The sequence below is a fragment of the Oncorhynchus kisutch genome, linkage group LG5 (assembly GCF_002021735.2).
Source record: "Oncorhynchus kisutch isolate 150728-3 linkage group LG5, Okis_V2, whole genome shotgun sequence".
Taxonomy (NCBI): Eukaryota; Metazoa; Chordata; class Actinopteri; order Salmoniformes; family Salmonidae; genus Oncorhynchus; species Oncorhynchus kisutch.
In genome coordinates this window covers 55932431-55954439 of record NC_034178.2, presented here as the reverse complement: position 1 = coordinate 55954439, position 22009 = coordinate 55932431, and the positions used below count along the sequence as shown (strand labels likewise).

Sequence of the window (22009 nt, the reverse complement as noted above, 5' to 3'; positions counted from 1 at the left end):
ACACACATGTGGACATACCACACTTAGAAAGACACACATGTGGACATACCACACTTAGAAAGACACACATGTGGACATACCACACTTAGAAAGACACACATGTGGACATACCACACTTAGAAAGACACACATGTGGACATACCATACATTTTAAATTCAGGCTATAACATCAGAATGTGGAAAAGGTCCAGGGGTGTGAATAACAAGATTAATATCCTGTCTAGAACCTTCCTACGTTTGTAACTGCTTCCATATTTCAGACAGACAAATGAAAGAGCAGGTATTTTAATATCCCTTCAGCCTGTATTCCTTAGATTTCCAACGTACCACTGCGCTACTCTAGTGTGGCACAGCATTACAAATGAACCAGCATTCACTGCCTCTCCCACAGACACTTTCAGAGAAGAACGTATATGGGGCCAAACGTCTCAGAGTAGGAGTGCTGCTCTAGGATCAGGTCCTCCCTGTCCATTATATCTCATTCAATGTGATCTAAAAGGCTAAACTGATCCTAAATCAGCACATCCCACACAGCCTCCCACTGAGACTAATTAACTACCCCAGTAGTACAGATATGAATAACACAAGTCACGCATCATCATCATCACACACTGAAATGCTTCACGGAGATTCTTACAGATAAAAAGGATGAATGTGTGGACACATCTAGACATGTTGTCGTTTATGTTGAGAAGAACACTGAATAGCCATGTCACACTGGCGGACAAAGAGACATAATTGTCTAATATGGATGTTTAGAGGGGGTGGCATCTGTGTTAGATGAGCCACATCAGTCCCAAATTATCCATTAGGGAGGAGAGGTGATGGGGAGGCTACTGTCACACAGAGAAAGCCATCAGGACAAAGGGTGTGTGTGTGTGTGTGTGTGGAGAGAGGAAACAGCTGCTGGGTTTGTCTGCTGGTGCTGGTGTGTGATATTACAGCCAATACGCAATCCCAGCTGGGTCCACTGACAGACAGGCACTCCCTGACTCACTTCAATGGTTACATGGTTAAAGGTGATTGGGGGATTGTTTGAGTGTCCATTTGTCAACCGTCTTCCATTTACACACTAATCAATGGAGCTGATTAAAATACTATGGGCACATTTGGATTTGCTAGAACTGTGCAGCTGTGCACACATTTAGCCTTTTTCAGGAGAGAAGGGATGTGATGAAAGGTGGAACAAAGACATTCATGTGCAGGCAGGCAAACACACTAGACCAGCTGTGTCAGAGTTTTGGCTCCATGCACCCCCTCTCTCTGTTTTCTTCCTGCTCATTAAACCCCTCACATTACAGTCCAGTGGGGGGATGGATTTAGCATTTCAGACGCTGTACAACAATCACAGTTCTATAAACACAACACTCTGTTCTCTGAGATGGTATATTAACTTGTCTGTACAGAAAGAAGCAGTTCGTCTCCACATTGAGGAGAAAAGAGAGGGAGTGGGGGAGAGAGCGCGTGAGCAAGGAAGGGGACAGAGCGTGCGCGCGAGGAATGGGGACAGGGAGATAGCGAGCGAGGAAGGGGGACAGGGAGATAGCGAGCGAGGAAGGGGGACAGGGAGATAGCGAGCGAGGAAGGGGGACAGGGAGATAGCGAGCGAGGAAGGGGGACAGAGCGTGCGCGCGTGGAAGGGGGACAGTGAGATAGCGAGCGAGGAAGGGGGACAGGGAGATAGCGAGCGAGGAAGGGGGACAGAGCATGTGCGCGAGGAAGGTGGACAGGGAGATAGCGAGCGAGGAAGGGGGACAGAGCGTGCGCGCGAGGAAGGGGGACAGGGAGATAGCGAGTGAGGAAGGGGGACAGAGCATGCGTGCGAGGAAGGGGGGCAGGGCTAAAGCAGGTTGGATTGAATTGGGCTCTCATGTGTGTTATGGTGTGTTAAAGAAGGTGTGTCTTACCTGGGATGGGGATGACAGGGATGTTCTCATTGGCCACCACCCTGGGAGAACTACTGTCCTCCACATAGAAGTGAGCTGTCTGGAAAAACCTCCTGTAGATTAACACAGAAGAGGAGAGATAGCCCAACATCACCACACAGAAGAGAGGAGAGGTAACATCACCACCAGTACCACACAGAGGAGAGTAAACCCAACATCACCACCAGTACCACACAGAGGAGAGTAAACCCAACATCACCACCAGGACCACACAGAGGAGAGTAAACCCAACATCACCACCAGTACCACAGAGGAGAGTAAACCCAACATCACCACCAGTACCACACAGAGGAGAGTAAACCCAACATCACCACCAGTACCACACAGAGGAGAGTAAACCCAACATCACCACCAGTACCACACAGAGGAGAGTAAACCCAACATCACCACCAGTACCACACAGGAGAGAGTAAACCCAACATCGCCACCAGTACCACACAGAGGAGAGTAAACCCAACATCACCACCAGTACCACACAGAGGAGAGTAAACCCAACATCACCACCAGTACCACACAGATGAGAGTAAACCCAACATCACCACCAGTACCACACAGAGGAGAGTAAACCCAACATCACCACCGGACCACACAGAAGAGAGTAAACCCAACATCACCACCAGTACCACACAGAGGAGAGTAAACCCAACATCACCACCAGTACCACACAGGAGAGAGTAAACCCAACATCACCACCAGTACCACACAGAGGAGAGTAAACCCAACATCACCACCAGACCACACAGAAGAGAGTAAACCCAACATCACCACCAGTACCACACAGAGGAGAGTAAACCCAACATCACCACCAGTACCACACAGGAGAGAGTAAACCCAACATCACCACCAGTACCACACAGAAGAGAGTAAACCCAACATCACCACCAGTACCACACAGAGGAGAGTAAACCCAACATCACCACCAGTACCACACAGAGGAGAGTAAACCCAACATCACCACCAGTACCACACAGAGGAGAGTAAACCCAACATCACCACCAGTACCACACAGAAGACAGGAACATGATGCAGAGTTAATTGAAAATCATTAGTACCACATCGATAGAGCTCTGTGGGTAAAGTTGCTGGCAATAACAACATAAACCAGATTGCAACCAGTTTGTGATGGTCACATGTAGCCATACACCTTTGCACTTTAAAGATGCACTCTGGGATCTTAAGTACACCAATTTGTAACATATTGGGTTCATATCATATCAAAATCAAATCAGCCGTTATTGTCACATACGCAGAATACGACTGGTGTAGCCTTTAACAGAGGTGTGGACTCCAGTCACATGACTTGGACTCCAGTCACATGACTTGGACTCCAGTCACATGACTTGGACTCCAGTCACATGACTTGGACTCCAGTCACATGACTTGGACTCCAGTCACATGACTTGGACTCCAGTCAGACTCGACCTGACACCCTCTCCAAGCCCAACTATTAAAAATGATGCTATTAAAAAAAGTGTGCAGCGCATCAACTCTTCATTTAATGGATTACAGTTTGAATCGGACAGCAGCCAATCAAATTGTGCCAGCAGAGGAAAAGTTGTGCGTGGAAGTGCAGAGGAATGTCGGTGGGTGAATTCAGTCGGAGCCCTTGGAAAGATGATACCCCAAATTATTATTTTCGGATATAAAGACGATGCTGTATCAACAAAAAACAGATTGCAACTTTCAAAACATGCGGGAAGAAAATTACACAAGGAGGCGCAACAATTTCCAACTTTGTTCAACATTTTAAGCTGCACAAAGATCGGTAAGTCGTGGCTAATATAGCCGACAGCTATATATTTTATTACTTTACGTTAGCCTACATGCTACATTAGTAATGTTAAATCAATGAGCCTCCACACAGTCAGTCAGTGCGGGAACGTGATCATTGCACCCAAGATTGAGCTACAACTGGCTAGGCAGTTGGTAGCCTAAATCCTGCCTGATGTTACTGCAGTTCCTAAAACCATTGACATACGTGAGCCTACTGTAACCACACAGACAGAGTGTGTACAAGCCTACATCGCCCAATTGCGCCCCATAGCGATCCTCGGTCACTATTGGGGGGGGTGGGGTGGGGGGGGGGGGTCTTTTTCATGGCTACCCATGTATTTCCATGGAAATATGTTTAAGCTTTCAAGAGTTTTTCTTTATTTTGACTATTTTATACATTGTAGAATAATAGTGAAGACATCAAAACTATGAATTAACACATATGGAATGATGATGATGTAAAAATGATAAACAAATCAAAATATATATTTATATTTTGGATTCTTCAATGTAGCCAACCTTTGCCTTGATGACAGCTTTGCAAACTCTTGGCATTCTCTCAACCAGCTTCACCTGGAATGCTTTTTCAACAGGCTTGAAGTAACTCCAACATATGCTGAGCACTTGTTGGCTGCTTTTTCTTTACTCTGCGGTCCAACTCATCCCAAACCATCTTAAATGGGTTGAGGTCGGGGGATTGTGGAGGCCAGGTCATCTGATGCAGCACGCCATCACTCTCCTTCTTGGTCAAATAGCCCTTACACCGCCTGGAGGTGTGTTTTGGGTCATTGTCCTGTTGAAAAACAAATGATCGTCCCACTAAGCGCAAACCAGATGGGTTGGCGTATTGCTGCAGAATGCTGTGGTAGCCATGCTGGTTAAGTGTGCATTGAATTCTAAATAAATCACGACAGTGTCACCAGCAAAGCACCATCACACCTCCTCTTCCATGCTCCACGGTGGGAACCACACATGCAGAGATCATCCTTTCAACAACTCTGCGTCTCACAAAGAGATGTTTGATGGTACCAAAAATCTTAAATTTGGACACATCAGAACAAAGGATATATTTTCACCGGTCTAATATCCATTGCTCATGTTTCTTGGCCCAGGCAAGTTTGTTCTTCTTATTGGTGTCCTTTAGTAGTGGTTTCATTGCAGCAATTTGACCATGAAGGCCTGATTCATGCAGTCTCCTCTGAACAGTTGATGTTGAGACGTGTCTGTTACTTGAACTCTGTGAAGCATTTATTTGGGCTGCAATTTAAGGTGCAGTAAATTGCCGATATCTGAGGCTGGTCACTCTAACGAACTTATCATCTGCAGCAGAGGTAACTCTGGGTCTTCCATTCTTGTGGCGGTCCTCATGAGAGCCAGTTTTGTCATAGCGCTTCATGTTTTTTGAGACTGCACTTGAAGAAACTTTCACATTTTCTGGACTGACTGCCCTTCATGCCTTAAGGTAATGATGGACTGTCATTTCTCTTTGCTTATTTGATCAGTTCTTGCCATAATATGGACCATAATATGGACGTCTTTAACCAAATTGGGCAATCTTCTGTATACCACCCCCCTACCTTGTCACAACACAACTGATTGGCTCAAATGCATTATGAAGGAAATAAATTCCAAAATAATGTTTTAACAAGGCACACCTGTTAATTTAAATGCATTCCCTGTGACTACCTCATTAAGCAGGTTGAGAGAATGCCAAACGTGTGCAAAATTGGTGCTGTATATTTAAAACTATCATGTTAATGCAAAACATGTTTTGTTATAGATCCTTGATAAATGATGTGTGTCTTTGTAGCCTACCACTGCCGTTATATTCTGTGAGCTAACCTTATGGCTTCAGGGGTGTAATCATTGGTCCAAACAGCTGCAAACGGAACGTTCTGCTACTACAACCAGAGTTTCTATTGGACAAATACAGGTACAGTTGAAGTCGGACGTTTACATACACTTAGGTTGGAGTCATTTTTCCAACAATTGTTTACAGACAGATTATTTAACTTATAATTCACTGTATCACAATTCAGAAGTTTACATACACTAAGTTGATTGTGCCTTTAAACAGCTTGGTAAATTCCAGAAAATTATGTCATGGCTTGAGAAGCTTCTGATAGGCTAATTGACATCATTTGAGTCAATTGGAGGTGTACCTGTGGATGTATTTCAAGGCCTACCTTCAAACAGTGCCTCTTTGCTTGACATCATGGGAAAAGCAAAAGAAATCAGCCAAGACCTCAGAATTTGTTTTGTAGAACTCCACAACTCTGGTTCATCCTTGAGAGCAATTTCCAAACCCCTGATGGTACCAAGTTCATCTGCACAAACAATAGTACACAAGTATAAACACCATGGGACCATGCAGCTGTCATACTGCTCAGGGAGGAGACGCGTTCTGTCTCCTGGAGATGAACGTACTTTGGTGCAAAAAGTGAAAACAAATTCCAGAACGACAGCATAGGACCATGTGAACCACGCAAACTCGGTCTCAACCTTTAAGTCTTTACTGAAGACTCATCTCTTCAGTGGGTCATATGATTGAGTGTAGTCTGGCCCAGGAGTGGGAAGGTGAACGGAAAGGCTCTGGAGCAACGAACCGCCCTTGCTGTCTCTGCCTGGCCGGTTCCCCTCTTTCCACTGGGATTCTCTGCCTCTAACCCTATTACAGGGGCTGAGTCACTGGCTTGCTGGGGCTCTCTCATGCTGTCCCTGGAGGGGGTGCGTCACCTGAGTGGGTTGATTCACTGTTGTGGTCATCCTGTCTGGGTTGGCGCCCCCCCCCCTTGGGTTGTGCCGTGGCGGAGATCTTTGTGGGCTATACTCAGCCTTGTCTCAGGATGGTAAGTTGGTGGTTGAAGATATCCCTCTAGTGGTGTGGGGGCTGTGCTTTGGCAAAGTGGGTGGGGTTATATCCTTCCTGTTTGGCCCTGTCCGGGGGTGTCCTCGGATGGGGCCACAGTGTCTCCTGACCCCTCCTGTCTCAGCCTCCAGTATTTATGCTGCAGTAGTTTATGTGTCGGGGGGCTGGGGTCAGTTTGTTATATCTGGAGTACTTCTCCTGTCCTATTCGGTGTCCTGTGTGAATCTAAGTGTGCGTTCTCTAATTCTCTCCTTCTCTCTTTCTTTCTCTCTCTCGGAGGACCTGAGCCCTAGGACCATGCCCCAGGACTACCTGACATGATGACTCCTTGCTGTCCCCAGTCCACCTGGCCATGCTGCTGTTCCAGTTTCAACTGACCTGAGCCCTAGGACCATGCCCCAGGACTACCTGACATGATGACTCCTTGCTGTCCCCAGTCTACCTGGCCATGCTGCTGCTCCAGTTTCAACTTCCACCTGACTGTGCTGCTGCTCTAGTTTCAACTGTTCTGCCTTATTATTATTCGACCATGCTGGTCATTTATGAACATTGAACATCTTGACCATGTTCTGTTATAATCTCCACCCGGCACAGCCAGAAGAGGACTGGCCACCCCACATAGCCTGGTTCCTCTCTAGGTTTCTTCCTAGGTATTGGCCTTTCTAGGGAGTTTTTCCTAGCCACTGTGCTTCTCCACCTGCATTGCTTGCTGTTTGGGGTTTTAGGCTGGGTTTCTGTACAGCACTTTGAGATATCAGCTGATGTACGAAGGGCTATATAAATAAATTTGATTTGATTTGATTTGATGTGAAGATGCTGGAGGAAACGGGTACAAAAGTATCTATATCCACAATAAAATGAGTCCTATATCAACATAACCTGACAGGCCTCTCTGCAAGGAAGAAGCCACTACTCCAAAACCGCCATAAAAAAGCCAGACTACGGTTTGCAACTGCACATGGGGATAAAGATCATACTTTTTGGAGAAATGTCCTCTGGTCTGATGAAACAAAACTGTTTGGCCATAATGACCATCGTTATGTTTGGAAGAAAAAGGGGGAGGCTTGCAAGCTGAAGAACACCATCCCAACCGTGAAGCACGGGGGTGGAGGCATCATGTTGTGGGGCTGCTTTGCTGCAGGAGGGACTGGTGCGCTTTACAAAATAGATGGCATAAATTGAAGCAACATCTTAAGACATCAGTCAGGAAGTTAAAGCTTGGTCACAAATGGGTCTTCCAAATGGACAATGACCCCAAGCATACTTCTAAAGTTGTGGCAAAATGGCTTAAGGACCACAAAGTCAAGGTATTGGAGTGGCCATCACAAAGCCCTGACCTCAATCCTTTTGAAAGGTTGTGGCCAGAACTGAAAAAGCGTGTGCGAGCAAGGAGGCCTACAAATCCGACTCAGTTACACCAGCTCTGTCAGGAGGAATGTGCCAAAATTCACCCAACATTGTGGGAAGCTTGTGGAAGGCCACCCACAACATTTGACCCAAGTTAAACAATTTAAAGGCAATGTTACCAAATACTAATTGAGTGTATGTACATTTCTGGAATGTGATGAAATAAAAGCTGAAATAAATCATTCTCTCTACTATTATTCTGACATTTCACATTCTTAAAATAGAAGTGGTGATCTTAACGGACCTAAGACAGGGAATTTTGACTAGGATTAAATGTTAGGAATTGTGAAAAACTGAGTTGAAATGTAGTTGGGTCAGGTGTATGTAAACTCCCGACTTCAACTGTAGGTTCTTCATTTAATTCCATTGAAGAAACGTTTTGCAACAGAATCTGGCGTAATGAATACAGGTAACCCTTCATTTGAGTTACTCTGTAGGCAGCAGTTATACATTTACGTTATACGTTTGAGGCATTAGCACATTTTATTTGTATTCATTTACAGACCTTTAATTACTATTTTTATGCACTATGGTTATTGATTTCTCTAACTTTGTAATAAAAACTAAGTTTGCCAAAATAAACCTCCTAATAATTGCACTTCACCCTAATCAATTGTCTCTCATGCCTGCTTGGTCCTTCCCGTACACAGTTGTCATTATAATGACATCATTGTATCCGTTTTAGCTAACACAAATTGGCACTCGGATAGGCCCGGATCTGGGTCCGACCAGGTCTATAGGGAACAGGTGTAGTTTTCCTCTGGTCTGTTCGTAACAGGTCTCTCTCTCTAAAAACATTTATTTATGCATATTGGGTCCAGGTGGGAAAGACCCAGGTCCATTTCAGAACGGGTCCAACTTTTTGGACCCGAGAAAGACCTCTAGTATTAACACAACATATCCTCATCATTCTCAGGTTGTTGTTAGCAGCAAGGTGGTGAATATAATTACACAGACAGAGCTGCCAGTTACATTACTGATAAAGTGCCCAGGGTGGTTAGAACCAGCCCTATTTACAAGCCTGCTGATGTTATTTACATTTGACATTTTAGTAATTTAGCAGACACTTATCTAGAGCAAATTAGGGGAGCAAATACGGTTCAGAGCCCTGCTCAATGGCACGTCGGCAGATTTGTCACATAGTTGGCTTGGGAATTCGAAACCAGCGACCTTTTGGTCAATGACCCAACGGTCTTAACCACTAGGCTTCCTGCCGCTCACACAGTAATGACTCAATAGATGATGACCACCAGAGTACACAACAACACCCTGCTGGAATAAGGTACACGCACACACAGCCTCCTGTAAACCCGCACAGCCTCCTGTAAACCCGCACAGCCTCCTGTAAACCCGCACAGCCTCCTGTAAACGCGCACAGCCTCGTGTAAACACGCACAGCCTCCTGTAAACTAAACACGCACAGCCTCCTGTAAACTAAACACGCACAGCCTCCTGTAAACTAAACACGCACAGCCTCCTGTAAACTAAACACGCACAGCCTCCTGTAAACGCGCACAGCCTCCTGTAAACGCGCACAGCCTCCTGTAAACACGCACAGCCTCCTGTAAACGCGCACAGCCTCCTGTAAACGCGCACAGCCTCCTGTAAACGCGCACAGCCTCCTGTAAACGCGCACACAGCCTCCTGTAAACGCGCACACAGCCTCCTGTAAACGCGCACAGCCTCCTGTAAACACGCACAGCCTCATGTAAACACGCACAGCTTCCTGTAAACACGCACAGCCCCGTGTAAACACGCGCAAACTCCTGTAAACGCGCACAGCCTCCTGTAAACGCGCACAGCCTCCTGTAAACGCGCACAGCCTCCTGTAAACGCGCACAGCCTCCTGTAAACACGCACAGCCTCCTGTAAACACGCACAGCCTCCTGTAAACACGCACAGCCTCATGTAAACACGCACAGCCTCATGTAAACACGCACAGCCTCATGTAAACACGCACAGCCCTGTGTAAACACGCACAGCCTCCTGTAAACTAAACACGCACAGCCCCCTGTAAACACATAGTCTCCTGTAAACACACACGGCCCTCTGTAAACACACATAGCCTCCTGTAAACACATACAGTGAGCTGACCATATAAACTGCATGCACACATGACCATTAGTCGCTTTGGTTAAAAGCGTCTGCTAAATGGCATTTATGAGCCTTGGCCCACTCCTACATAACAAACAGCAGGACTAGAAAGAGCCCTGGCAGTCTCTCTCTGCCTCCAACATGTACACAAGCACAATGACTAGCTAGTCTCTAGTCTAGGCATATTTTTCTAAAGCTCTCATTTTGTCAGAAGCATTTTGAAATGTCACCCAACTTCTTCTGTGTCTAGAAGCCTGAGAGAGAAGGGAAGACCGACAATGAGGAGAAAAGGAGTGTTGCAGCCTACTGCAGTGGCAGGGGTCACTATCTGACCTCACACAGAAACAAATCCATGCCCTATACACCAGCTTTTCCTACCTGGGTTCCCCCTATCAGTATGTCTAGTGACGTTCCCCCTACCAGTATGTCTAGTGACGTTCCCCCTACCAGTATGTCTAGTGACATTCCCCCTACCAGTATGTCTAGTGACATTCCCCCTACCAGTATGTCTAGTGACATTCCCCCTACCAGTATGTCTAGTGACATTCCCCCTACCAGTATGTCTAGTGACATTCCCCCTACCAGTATGTCTACTGACATTCCCCCTACCAGTATGTCTAGTGACATTCCCCCTACCAGTATGTCTACTGACGTTCCCCCTATCAGTATGTCTAGTGACGTTCCCCCTACCAGTATGTCTAGTGACGTTCCCCCTATCAGTATATCTAGTGACGTTCCCCCTACCAGTATGTCTACCTACCTGTACTTGATGCAGAGGAGAGAGCAGATGCTGGTCATTCTTGTCAAGAGAGGAAGGGAAATAAAATAGGAGAGAGTGGCCTAAAAGCATTTGTAGAAAGAGAGAGGGAAAGACAGAGAGAAAGAAATGAATTGAATCGAGAGAGAAAGAAAGAAAGCGAGAGAGCGAGAGATTGAAGATATGAGGGGAGTGGTCTCCCCTGCCCCCCTCCACCCCTGCCGCCCAGGCTAATGACTCCCTGAGGGAGAAGGTGTGGTGTGGCTAGCTAACTAACTAACCAGCCGTTCAACACCTCCCTTACACCGGGGGGGGGGGGGGGGGGGGGGGGGCTCATTCAGAAACAGAGAGAGTGGGATGTATGGAAAGAAGTAGTGATAGAAGGATGAGATCTTTTCATTGGACAAAATTATCCTCCAAACAGACTGGCCTACCCTTTTCCCTAGCAAATATATATATATATAAAAAGAGTCATCATTTTCCCCTTTAGACCTCTGTGTGACATATGTGAGCTCCCTCTAACCATGTCCTCAAGCCCTCCAGATGGAGCCACCCCCTTTAAAAGCAATTACTGTCTTAATAACGTTTTGATGTATAACTCAGATCTACTGTGAACCAACAACAATATAACCTATTGAGACAATAGAGTCATCAAAACGGATTGAATCTAATAAGTGATCACAATATTCGCTGTCGTGAAAAGTGGAGAAAAAAAGTGATGCTGAACTAATGACGACCATGTTTGCATAATTCCATTAGGAATAGCTATTTTCTGAAAGATGTATTTTAATCTCCCCATTGTCTCCTTCCCTTCTGTCAGCAGGGATGGGGGAGTGTAAGAAAGAGATGAGAGGAGAGGAAGGATGGAGAGAGTGCTGGTACTAAGGCACCACTCAACGAGCTGTATAGGGCCATAAGCAAACAGATGTGTCGCTCCTAGTGGCCGGGGTTTTTAATGCAGGGAAACTAAAATACATTTCACTCCATTTTTACCAGCATGTCACCTGTGCAACCAGACCCGACAAAACTCCAGACCACCTTTACTCTACACACAGAATCGCATACAAAGCTCTTCCCGCTCTCCATTTGGCAAATCTGACCATAACTCTATCCTCCTGATTCCTGCATACAAGCAAAAACTAAAGCAGGAAGTACCAGTGACTCGCTCAATACGGAAGTGGTCAGATGAAGCAGATGCTACACTACAGGACTGTTTTACTAGCACAGAATGGAATTTGTTCCCAGGATTCATCCGATAACATTGAGGTATTTACCACATCAGTCACCGGCTTCATAGGTAAGTGCATCGATGGCGTCGTCCCCACAGTAACCATATGTATATAACCCAACCAGCAGCCATGCATTACAGGCAACATCCACACCAAGCTAAAGGCTGGAGCTGCTGCTTCCAAAGAGCGGGACACTAATTCAGACGCTTATAAGAAATCCTGCTACGACCCCCGACGAGCCATCAAACAGGCAAAGCATCAAGACAGGACAAAAATCAAATCCTACTCAAATCAAATCCAATTTTATTTGTCACATACACATGGTTAGCAGATGTTAATGTGAGTGTAGCGAAATGCTTGTGCTTCTAGTTCCGACAATGCAGTAATAACCAACGAGTAATCTAACTAACAATTCCACAACTGCTACCTTATAATCACACACGTGTAAAGGGATGAACAATATGTACATAAAAATATATGAATGAGTGATGGTACAGAACGGCATAGGCAAGATGCAGTAGATGATATAGGGTACAGTATATACATATGAGATGAGTAATGTAGGGTATTAAACATTATATTAAGTGGCATTGTTTAAAGTGGCTAGTAATACATTCTTACATACATTTTTACATTATTAAAGTGGCTGGAGTTGAGTCAGTATGTTGACAGCAGCCACTTAATGTTAGTTGTGGCTGTTTAACAGTCTGATGGCCTTGAGATATAAGCTGTTTTTCAGTCTCTCGGTCCCTGCTTTGATGCACCTGTACTGACCTCGCCTTCTGGATGATAGCGGGGTGACCAGGGAGTGGCTAAGGTGGTTGTTGTCCTTGATGATCTTTATGGCCTTCCTGTGACATCGGGTGGTGTAGGTGTCCTGGAGGGCAGGTAGTTTTCCCCCGGTGATGCGTTGTGCAGACCTCACTATCCTCTGGAGAGCCTTACGGTTGTAGGGGGAGCAGTTGCTGTACCACCAGGCGGTGATAAAGCCCGACGGGATGCTCTCGATTGTGCATCTGTACAAGTTTGTGAGTGCTTTTGACAAGCCAAATTTCTTCAGCCTCCTGAGATTGAAGAGGCGCTGCTTGCGCCTTCTTCACCACGCTGTCAATGTGGGTGGACCAATTCAGTTTGTCCGTGAGGTGTACGCCGAGGAACTTAACTTTACTACCCTCTCCACTACTGTCCCGTCGATGTGGATAGGGGGGTGCTCCCTCTGCTGTTTCCTGAAGTCCACTACGCCGGCTCTGACGCTCATCGGATGTGGCAGGGCTTGCAAACTATCACGGATTACAAAGGGGAACGCAGCCACAAACTGCCCAGTTACACAAACCTAACAGACGAGTGGCACAGCGGTCTAAGGCACTGCATCTCAGTGCAAGAGGCGTCACATTTCCGGCCGTGATTGGGAGTCCCATAGGGCAGCCCATAGGGCACGTACTCTGACCAGCTGGCAAGTGTCTTCAATTACATTTTCAATGTCTCCCTGACCCAGTCTGTAATACCTAATGTTTCAAGCAGACCACAATAGTCCCTGTGCCCATGAACACCAAGGTAACCTGCCTAAATAACTATCGAAATGCTTTGAAAGTCTGGTCATGGCTCACATCAACACCATCATCCCAGACACCCTGGACTCACTCCAATTCGCATACTGTCCCAACAGCTCCACAGACGCTATCCCTATTGAACTCCACACTGCCCTCTGGATAAGAGAAACGCCTATGTGAGGAGGCTGTTCATTGACGACAGCTCAGCATTTAACATCATAATGCCCTCAGAGCTCATCACTACGCTCAGGACCCTGGGACTGAACACCTCCCTCTGCAACTGGATCCTGGACTTGCTGACGGGGCACCCCCAGGTGGTGAGGGTAGGCAATAACACATCTGCAAAACTGACCCTCAACACAGGGGCCCCTCAGGGGTGAGTGCTCAGTCCCCTCCTGTACCTCCTCTTCACCCATGGCTCTGTGGCCGCGTATGACTCTAAGACCATCATTAAGTTTGAGCATCTTGACTGGCTGCATCACCGCTTGGTATGGCAACTGCTTGGCATCCAACAACAGCTTCTACCCCCAAGCCATAAGACTGCTGAACAGTTAATCAAATGCCTACCCGGACACTTTGCACGCTCACTGGACTCACACACTCACACTACCCACACACTCACACTCCAAGACACACACACACACACACACACACACATGGTCCCTGTAGGGTGTGGGGGCTGTGCTTTGGAAAAATGGGTGGGGTTATATCCTGCCTGTTTGGCCCTGTCCGGGGGTATCGCCAGAGTGTCTCCTGACCCCTCCTGTCTCAGCCTCCAGTATTTATGCTGCAATGCTGTGCTAGGGTCAGTCTGTTATGTCTGGAGTATTTCTCCTATTTTATCCGGTGTCCTGTGTGAATTTAAGTATGCTCCCTCTAATTCTCTCTCTCTCTCCCTCTCCCTCCCATCCCAGAGGACCTAAGCCCTGGGACCATGCCTCAGGACTACCTGGCCTGATGACTCCTTGCTGTCCCCAGTCCACCTGGTCATGCTGCTGCTCCAGTTTCAACTGTTCTGCCTACTGCTATGGAACCCTGCCCTGTTCACCAGACGTGCTACCTTGTCCAGTTCCTGCTATTTTTGACTCCCTCTCTCTACCGCACCTGCTGTCTCTAACTCTAATGCTTGAATATGAAAAGCCAAACTGACATTTACTCCTGAGGTGCTGACCTGTTGCACCCTCTACAACCACTGTGATTATTATTATTTGACCCTGCTGGTCATCTATGAACGTTTATAACAGGACATGGCCAAGATGTTCAATCTCCACCCGGCACAGCCAGAAGAGGACTGGCCACCCCTCATAGCCTGGTTCCTCTCTAGGTTTCTTCCTCTCTAGGTTTCTTCCTAGGTTCCTGCCTTCCTAGAGAGTTTTTCCTAGCCACCGTGCTTCTATACCTGCATTGCTTACTGTTTGGGGTTTTAGGCTGGGTTTCTGTATAGCACTTTGTGACATCGGCTGATGTAAAAAGGGCTTTATAAATTAATTTGATTTGAATTTGAAGGGTACAGAAAGCACCTCATTCTCAAATCAGCTAGGCTGCTTGGAGAAGCTGAAACAGAGCAGGCCCGCAATCTGGAGGCCAAGCACCGCAAGCCTGTGTACGTGGCCGAGACTGCCAAATATCAGCGCCACCAGCTTTCACCTACACCTGAGGCTCTCCAAACATGCCACGAGGGGCTGGTATTTAAGCAGCTTCTTGACAAAGGCCTTCTCCATGAAGCCATAAAATGAGTACCTCCCCCTTCCCCCCACAACCACAATATCTGGTGTATTTGGCACACAGAAAAACACATTGTCAACATCAAACCAGCTTCCCCTTACACAATAATGTTTCTGCCTGTGTGCTGTTGGTGAGACTACTTGTCTCACCTCGCTGGCTATCAGGTCAACAAAGCAGTCATGTCTAGCAATGTGCACACACACACAATCTGTCAAATTGGGCCAAGCCTTTGCTTCAATGAAACAGCTCAATGCAGAGCTGCATAAATACATAAAGCACTAAACACAGAGTTCTAGTAATGATCCCATTGTGCTGTATAGCTCATTAGGCATCACATGCAGCCAGCTGTTAGCCTGGCCTGGCCTGTGTAATTACTGAGGCTGAGAGAAAGTGTGTGTGTGTGTGTGTGTGATTGGCATCACACTGCAGATGAACACACAGCTGGGCCCTCTCCCGGCACCATGACCCCTGTTAGCTGGCCCCCCTGCAGAGAGAAGTGTGATAGCAATGTGTGAGGACGGAGGAAGGGAGTGAGGGAGGAAGAAGCGGGAGGAGAGCGTGAGGGAGGGAGTGAGGGGGAAGGGAGACGGGGGGGGGGGCGGAGAGAGGAAGGGAGAAGAGAGGGAAAGAGAGAGGAGGAGAGAGGAAGGGAGGAGAGAGGGAAAGAGAGAGGAGGAGAGAGGAAGGGAGGAGAGAGGGAAAGAGATAGGAGGAGGAGAGGAAGGGAGGAGAGAGGGAAAGAGAGAGGAGGAAGGGAGAAAATAGAGTGAGGGGGAAGAAGGAGCGAGAGAGAGGGAGGGCTGCCAAAATACCAGTCATCCTCCACCAAGTAGGTTCCTGGTGGCCAGGAGCATGCAAAAATACACGCACACACAGGAGAGAACAGCAGATGGGCCGGAAACTCCCCAGGGGACAAGAGGATAGGTCACCCCACTCCAAACAGGAGTGTGTGTCTGTGAGGTCAGCTAGGGTCAAGAGCCAGTGGGATGTCGCGTGAGGTAGGAGGGCTATCTGTACCTCTGGTTAAAGAGGGTTAACTGACAGCTGTGACTGAGCACAGCAGTGGGGATGGGGAGACAAAAGGGGCTTCATCACTGGAAGTGGATGAGATGAATGCATGACAACATGGTGCTGCCCTGGGAAGGCTTTGATTGTATTATAGTGGCAAACCAAAAATATGTTGATGACACTACAATTCTACTGAGCTGTTTCCCGAACTAGGGGTCGCGAGGTCGCCCGATTTGGAAATGGAGTTGCGAGAGTAAAGACGCGGTTGTAACAAACAGAGTGGTTTCTCTTAGATGAGGTTGTAATAAACAGAGTGGTTTCTTTTAGATGAGGTTGTAATAAACAGAGTGGTTTCTGTTGAGGTTGTAACAAACAGAGTGGTTTCTGTTAGATGAGGTTGTAATAAACAGAGTGGTTTCTGTTGAGGTTGTAACAAACAGAGTGGTTTCTGTTAGATGAGGTTGTAATAAACAGAGTGGTTTCTGTTAGATGAGGTTGTAATAAACAGAGTGGTTTCTGTTGAGGTTGTAACAAACAGAGTGGTTTCTGTTAGATGAGGTTGTAATAAACAGAGTGGTTTCTGTTAGATGAGGTTGTAACAAACAGAGCAGTTTCTGTTAGATGAGGTTGTAATAAACAGAGTGGTTTCTGTTGAGGTTGTAATAAATAGAGCGGTTTCTGTTAGATGAGGTTGTAACAAACAGAGTGGTTTCTGTTAGATGAGGTTGTAACAAACAGAGTGGTGTCTGTTAGATGAGGTTGTAATAAACAGAGTGGTTTCTGTTAGATGAGGTTGTAATAAACAGAGTGATTTCTGTTAGATGAGGTTGTAATAAACAGAGTGGTTTCTGTTGAGGTTGTAATAAACAGAGTGGTTTCTGTTGAGGTTGTAATAAACAGAGTGGTTTCTGTTAGATGAGGTTGTAATAAACAGAGTGGTTTCTGTTAGATGAGGTTGTAACAAACAGAGTGGTTTCTGTTAGATGAGGTTGTAATAAACAGAGTGGTTTCTGTTAGATGAGGTTGTAATAAACATAGTGGTTTCTGTTAGATGAGGTTGTAATAAACAGAGTGGTTTCTGTTAGATGAGGTTGTAATAAACAGAGTGGTTTCTGTTAGATGAGGTTATAACAAACAGAGTGGTTTCTATTAGATGAGGTTGTAATAAACAGAGTGGTTTCTGTTAGATGAGGTTGTAACAAACAGAGTGGTTTCTATTAGATGAGGTTGTAATAAACAGAGTGGTTTCTGTTAGATGAGGTTGTAACAAACAGAGTGGTTTATGTTAGATGAGGTTGTAATAAACAGAGTGATTTCTGTTAGATGAGGTTGTAATTAACAGAGTGGTTTCTGTTAGATGAGGTTGTAACAAACAGAGTGGTTTCTGTTAGATGAGGTTGTAACAAACAGAGTGGTTTCTGTTAGATGAGGTTGTAACAAACAGAGTGGTTTCTGTTAGAGTTTCTGTTAGATGAGGTTGTAATAAACAGAGTGGTTTCTGTTAGATGAGGTTGTAATAAACGGAGTGGTTTCTGTTAGATGAGGTTATAATAAACAGAGTGGTTTCTGTTGAGGTTGTAATAAACAGAGTGGTTTCTGTTAGATGAGGTTGTAATAAACAGAGTGGTTTCTGTTGAGGTTGTAATAAATAGAGTGGTTTCTGTTAGATGAGGTTGTAATAAACAGAGTGGTTTCTGTTAGATGAGGTTATAATAAACAGAGTGGTTTCTGTTAGATGAGGTTGTAATAAACAGAGTGGTTTCTGTTAGATGAGGTTGTAATAAACAGAGTGGTTTCTGTTAGATGAGGTTATAATAAACAGAGTGGTTTCTGTTAGATGAGGTTGTAACAAACAGAGTGGTTTCTGTTAGATGAGGTTGTAACAAACAGAGTGGTTTCTGTTAGATGAGGTTGTAACAAACAGAGTGGTTTCTATTAGATGAGGTTGTAATAAACAGAGTGGTTTCTGTTAGATGAGGTTGTAACAAATAGAGTGGTTTATGTTAGATGAGGTTGTAATAAACAGAGTGATTTCTGTTAGATGAGGTTGTAATTAACAGAGTGGTTTCTGTTAGATGAGGTTGTAATAAACAGAGTGGTTTCTGTTAGATGAGGTTGTAACAAACAGAGTGGTTTCTGTTAGATGAGGTTGTAACAAACAGAGTGGTTTCTGTTAGATGAGGTTGTAACAAACAGAGTGGTTTCTGTTAGAGTTTCTGTTAGATGAGGTTGTAATAAACAGAGTGGTTTCTGTTAGATGAGGTTGTAATAAATGGAGTGGTTTCTGTTAGATGAGGTTATAATAAACAGAGTGGTTTCTGTTAGATGAGGTTGTAATAAACAGAGTGGTTTCTGTTAGATGAGGTTGTAATAAACAGAGTGGTTTCTGTTGAGGTTGTAATAAATAGAGTGGTTTCTGTTAGATGAGGTTGTAATAAACAGAGTGGTTTCTGTTAGATGAGGTTATAATAAACAGAGTGGTTTCTGTTAGATGAGGTTGTAATAAACAGAGTGGTTTCTGTTAGATGAGGTTGTAATAAACAGAGTGGTGTCTGTTAGATGAGGTTGTAATAAACAGAGTGGTTTCTATTAGATGAGGTTGTAATAAACAGAGTGGTGTCTGTTAGATGAGGTTGTAATAAACAGAGTGGTTTCTGTTAGATGAGGTTGTAATAAACAGAGTGGTGTCTGTTAGATGAGGTTGTAATAAACAGAGTGGTTTCTGTTAGATGAGGTTGTAATAAACAGAGTGGTGTCTGTTAGATGAGGTTGTAATAAACAGAGTGGTTGCTGTTAAATGAGGTTGTAATAAACAGAGTGGTGTCTGTTAGATGAGGTTGTAATAAACAGAGTGGTTTCTGTTAGATGAGGTTGTAATAAACAGAGTGGTTTCTGTTAGATGAGGTTGTAATAAACAGAGTGGTTTCTGTTAGATGAGGTTGTAACAAACAGAGTGGTTTCTGTTAGATGAGGTTGTAACAAACAGAGTGGTTTCTGTTAGAGTTTCTGTTAGATGAGGTTGTAATAAACAGAGTGGTTTCTGTTAGATGAGGTTGTAATAAACGGAGTGGTTTCTGTTAGATGAGATTATAATAAACAGAGTGGTTTCTGTTAGATGAGGTTGTAATAAACAGAGTGGGTTCTGTTAGATGAGGTTGTAATAAACAGAGTGGTTCCTGTTAGATGAGGTTGTAATAAACAGAGTGGTTTCTGTTAGATGAGGTTGTAATAAACGGAGTGGTGTCTGTTAAATGAGGTTGTAATAAACGGAGTGGTTTCTGTTAGATGAGGTTGTAATAAACGGAGTGGTGTCTGTTAGATGAGGTTGTAACAAACAGAGTGGTTTCTATTAGATGAGGTTGTAATAAACAGAGTGGTGTCTGTTAGATGAGGTTGTAATAAACAGAGTGGTGTCTGTTAGATGAGGTTGTAACAAACCGAGAGGTTTCTGTTAGATGAGGTTGTAATAAACAGAGTGGTTTCTGTTAGATGAGGTTGTAATAAACCGAGTGGTTTCTGTTAGATGAGGTTGTAATAAACCGAGTGGTGTCTGTTAGATGAGGTTGTAATAAACAGAGTGGTTTCTGTTAGATGAGGTTGTAATAAACAGAGTGGTGTCTGTTAGATGAGGTTGTAATAAACCGAGTGGTGTCTGTTAGATGAGGTTGTAATAAACAGAATGGTTTCTGTTAGATGAGGTTGTAATAAACAGAGTGGTTTCTGTTAGATGAGGTTATAATAAACAGAGTGGTTTCTGTTAGATGAGGTTGTAATAAACAGAGTGGTGTCTGTTAGATGAGGTTGTAATAAACAGAGTGGTTTCTATTAGATGAGGTTGTAATAAACAGAGTGGTGTCTGTTAGATGAGGTTGTAATAAACAGAGTGGTTTCTGTTAGATGAGGTTGTAATAAACAGAGTGGTGTCTGTTAGATGAGGTTGTAATAAACAGAGTGGTTTCTGTTAGATGAGGTTGTAATAAACAGAGTGGTGTATGTTAGATGAGGTTGTAATAAACAGAGTGGTTGCTGTTAAATGAGGTTGTAATAAACAGAGTGGTTTCTGTTGAGGTTGTAACAAACAGAGTGGTTTCTGTTAGATGAGGTTGTAATAAACAGAGTGGTTTCTGTTAGATGAGGTTGTAATAAACAGAGTGGTTTCTGTTGAGGTTGTAACAAACAGAGTGGTTTCTGTTAGATGAGGTTGTAATAAACAGAGTGGTTTCTGTTAGATGAGGTTGTAACAAACAGAGCAGTTTCTGTTAGATGAGGTTGTAATAAACAGAGTGGTTTCTGTTGAGGTTGTAATAAATAGAGCGGTTTCTGTTAGATGAGGTTGTAACAAACAGTGGTTTCTGTTAGATGAGGTTGTAACAAACAGAGTGGTGTCTGTTAGATGAGGTTGTAATAAACAGAGTGGTTTCTGTTAGATGAGGTTGTAATAAACAGAGTGATTTCTGTTAGATGAGGTTGTAATAAACAGAGTGGTTTCTGTTGAGGTTGTAATAAACAGAGTGGTTTCTGTTGAGGTTGTAATAAACAGAGTGGTTTCTGTTAGATGAGGTTGTAATAAACAGAGTGGTTTCTGTTAGATGAGGTTGTAACAAACAGAGTGGTTTCTGTTAGATGAGGTTGTAATAAACAGAGTGGTTTCTGTTAGATGAGGTTGTAATAAACATAGTGGTTTCTGTTAGATGAGGTTGTAATAAACAGAGTGGTTTCTGTTAGATGAGGTTGTAATAAACAGAGTGGTTTCTGTTAGATGAGGTTATAACAAACAGAGTGGTTTCTATTAGATGAGGTTGTAATAAACAGAGTGGTTTCTGTTAGATGAGGTTGTAACAAACAGAGTGGTTTCTATTAGATGAGGTTGTAATAAACAGAGTGGTTTCTGTTAGATGAGGTTGTAACAAACAGAGTGGTTTATGTTAGATGAGGTTGTAATAAACAGAGTGATTTCTGTTAGATGAGGTTGTAATTAACAGAGTGGTTTCTGTTAGATGAGGTTGTAACAAACAGAGTGGTTTCTGTTAGATGAGGTTGTAACAAACAGAGTGGTTTCTGTTAGATGAGGTTGTAACAAACAGAGTGGTTTCTGTTAGAGTTTCTGTTAGATGAGGTTGTAATAAACAGAGTGGTTTCTGTTAGATGAGGTTGTAATAAACGGAGTGGTTTCTGTTAGATGAGGTTATAATAAACAGAGTGGTTTCTGTTGAGGTTGTAATAAACAGAGTGGTTTCTGTTAGATGAGGTTGTAATAAACAGAGTGGTTTCTGTTGAGGTTGTAATAAATAGAGTGGTTTCTGTTAGATGAGGTTGTAATAAACAGAGTGGTTTCTGTTAGATGAGGTTATAATAAACAGAGTGGTTTCTGTTAGATGAGGTTGTAATAAACAGAGTGGTTTCTGTTAGATGAGGTTGTAATAAACAGAGTGGTTTCTGTTAGATGAGGTTATAATAAACAGAGTGGTTTCTGTTAGATGAGGTTGTAACAAACAGAGTGGTTTCTGTTAGATGAGGTTGTAACAAACAGAGTGGTTTCTGTTAGATGAGGTTGTAACAAACAGAGTGGTTTCTATTAGATGAGGTTGTAATAAACAGAGTGGTTTCTGTTAGATGAGGTTGTAACAAATAGAGTGGTTTATGTTAGATGA

The 22009-nt window shown here is 44.3% G+C and overlaps 1 protein-coding gene across 1 annotated transcript in view; it reads right to left on the bottom strand.

Annotated features, from left to right (window-relative positions):
* LOC109891289 (receptor-type tyrosine-protein phosphatase gamma) overlaps positions 1 to 22009 on the bottom strand; it is a 244603-nt gene that overhangs the window by 11315 nt on the left and 211279 nt on the right. The window contains exon 14 of the mRNA XM_031825446.1: positions 1908 to 1999. Coding sequence (XP_031681306.1) covers positions 1908 to 1999 — 92 coding nt within the window. The remainder of the gene's footprint in view (positions 1 to 1907; positions 2000 to 22009) is intronic.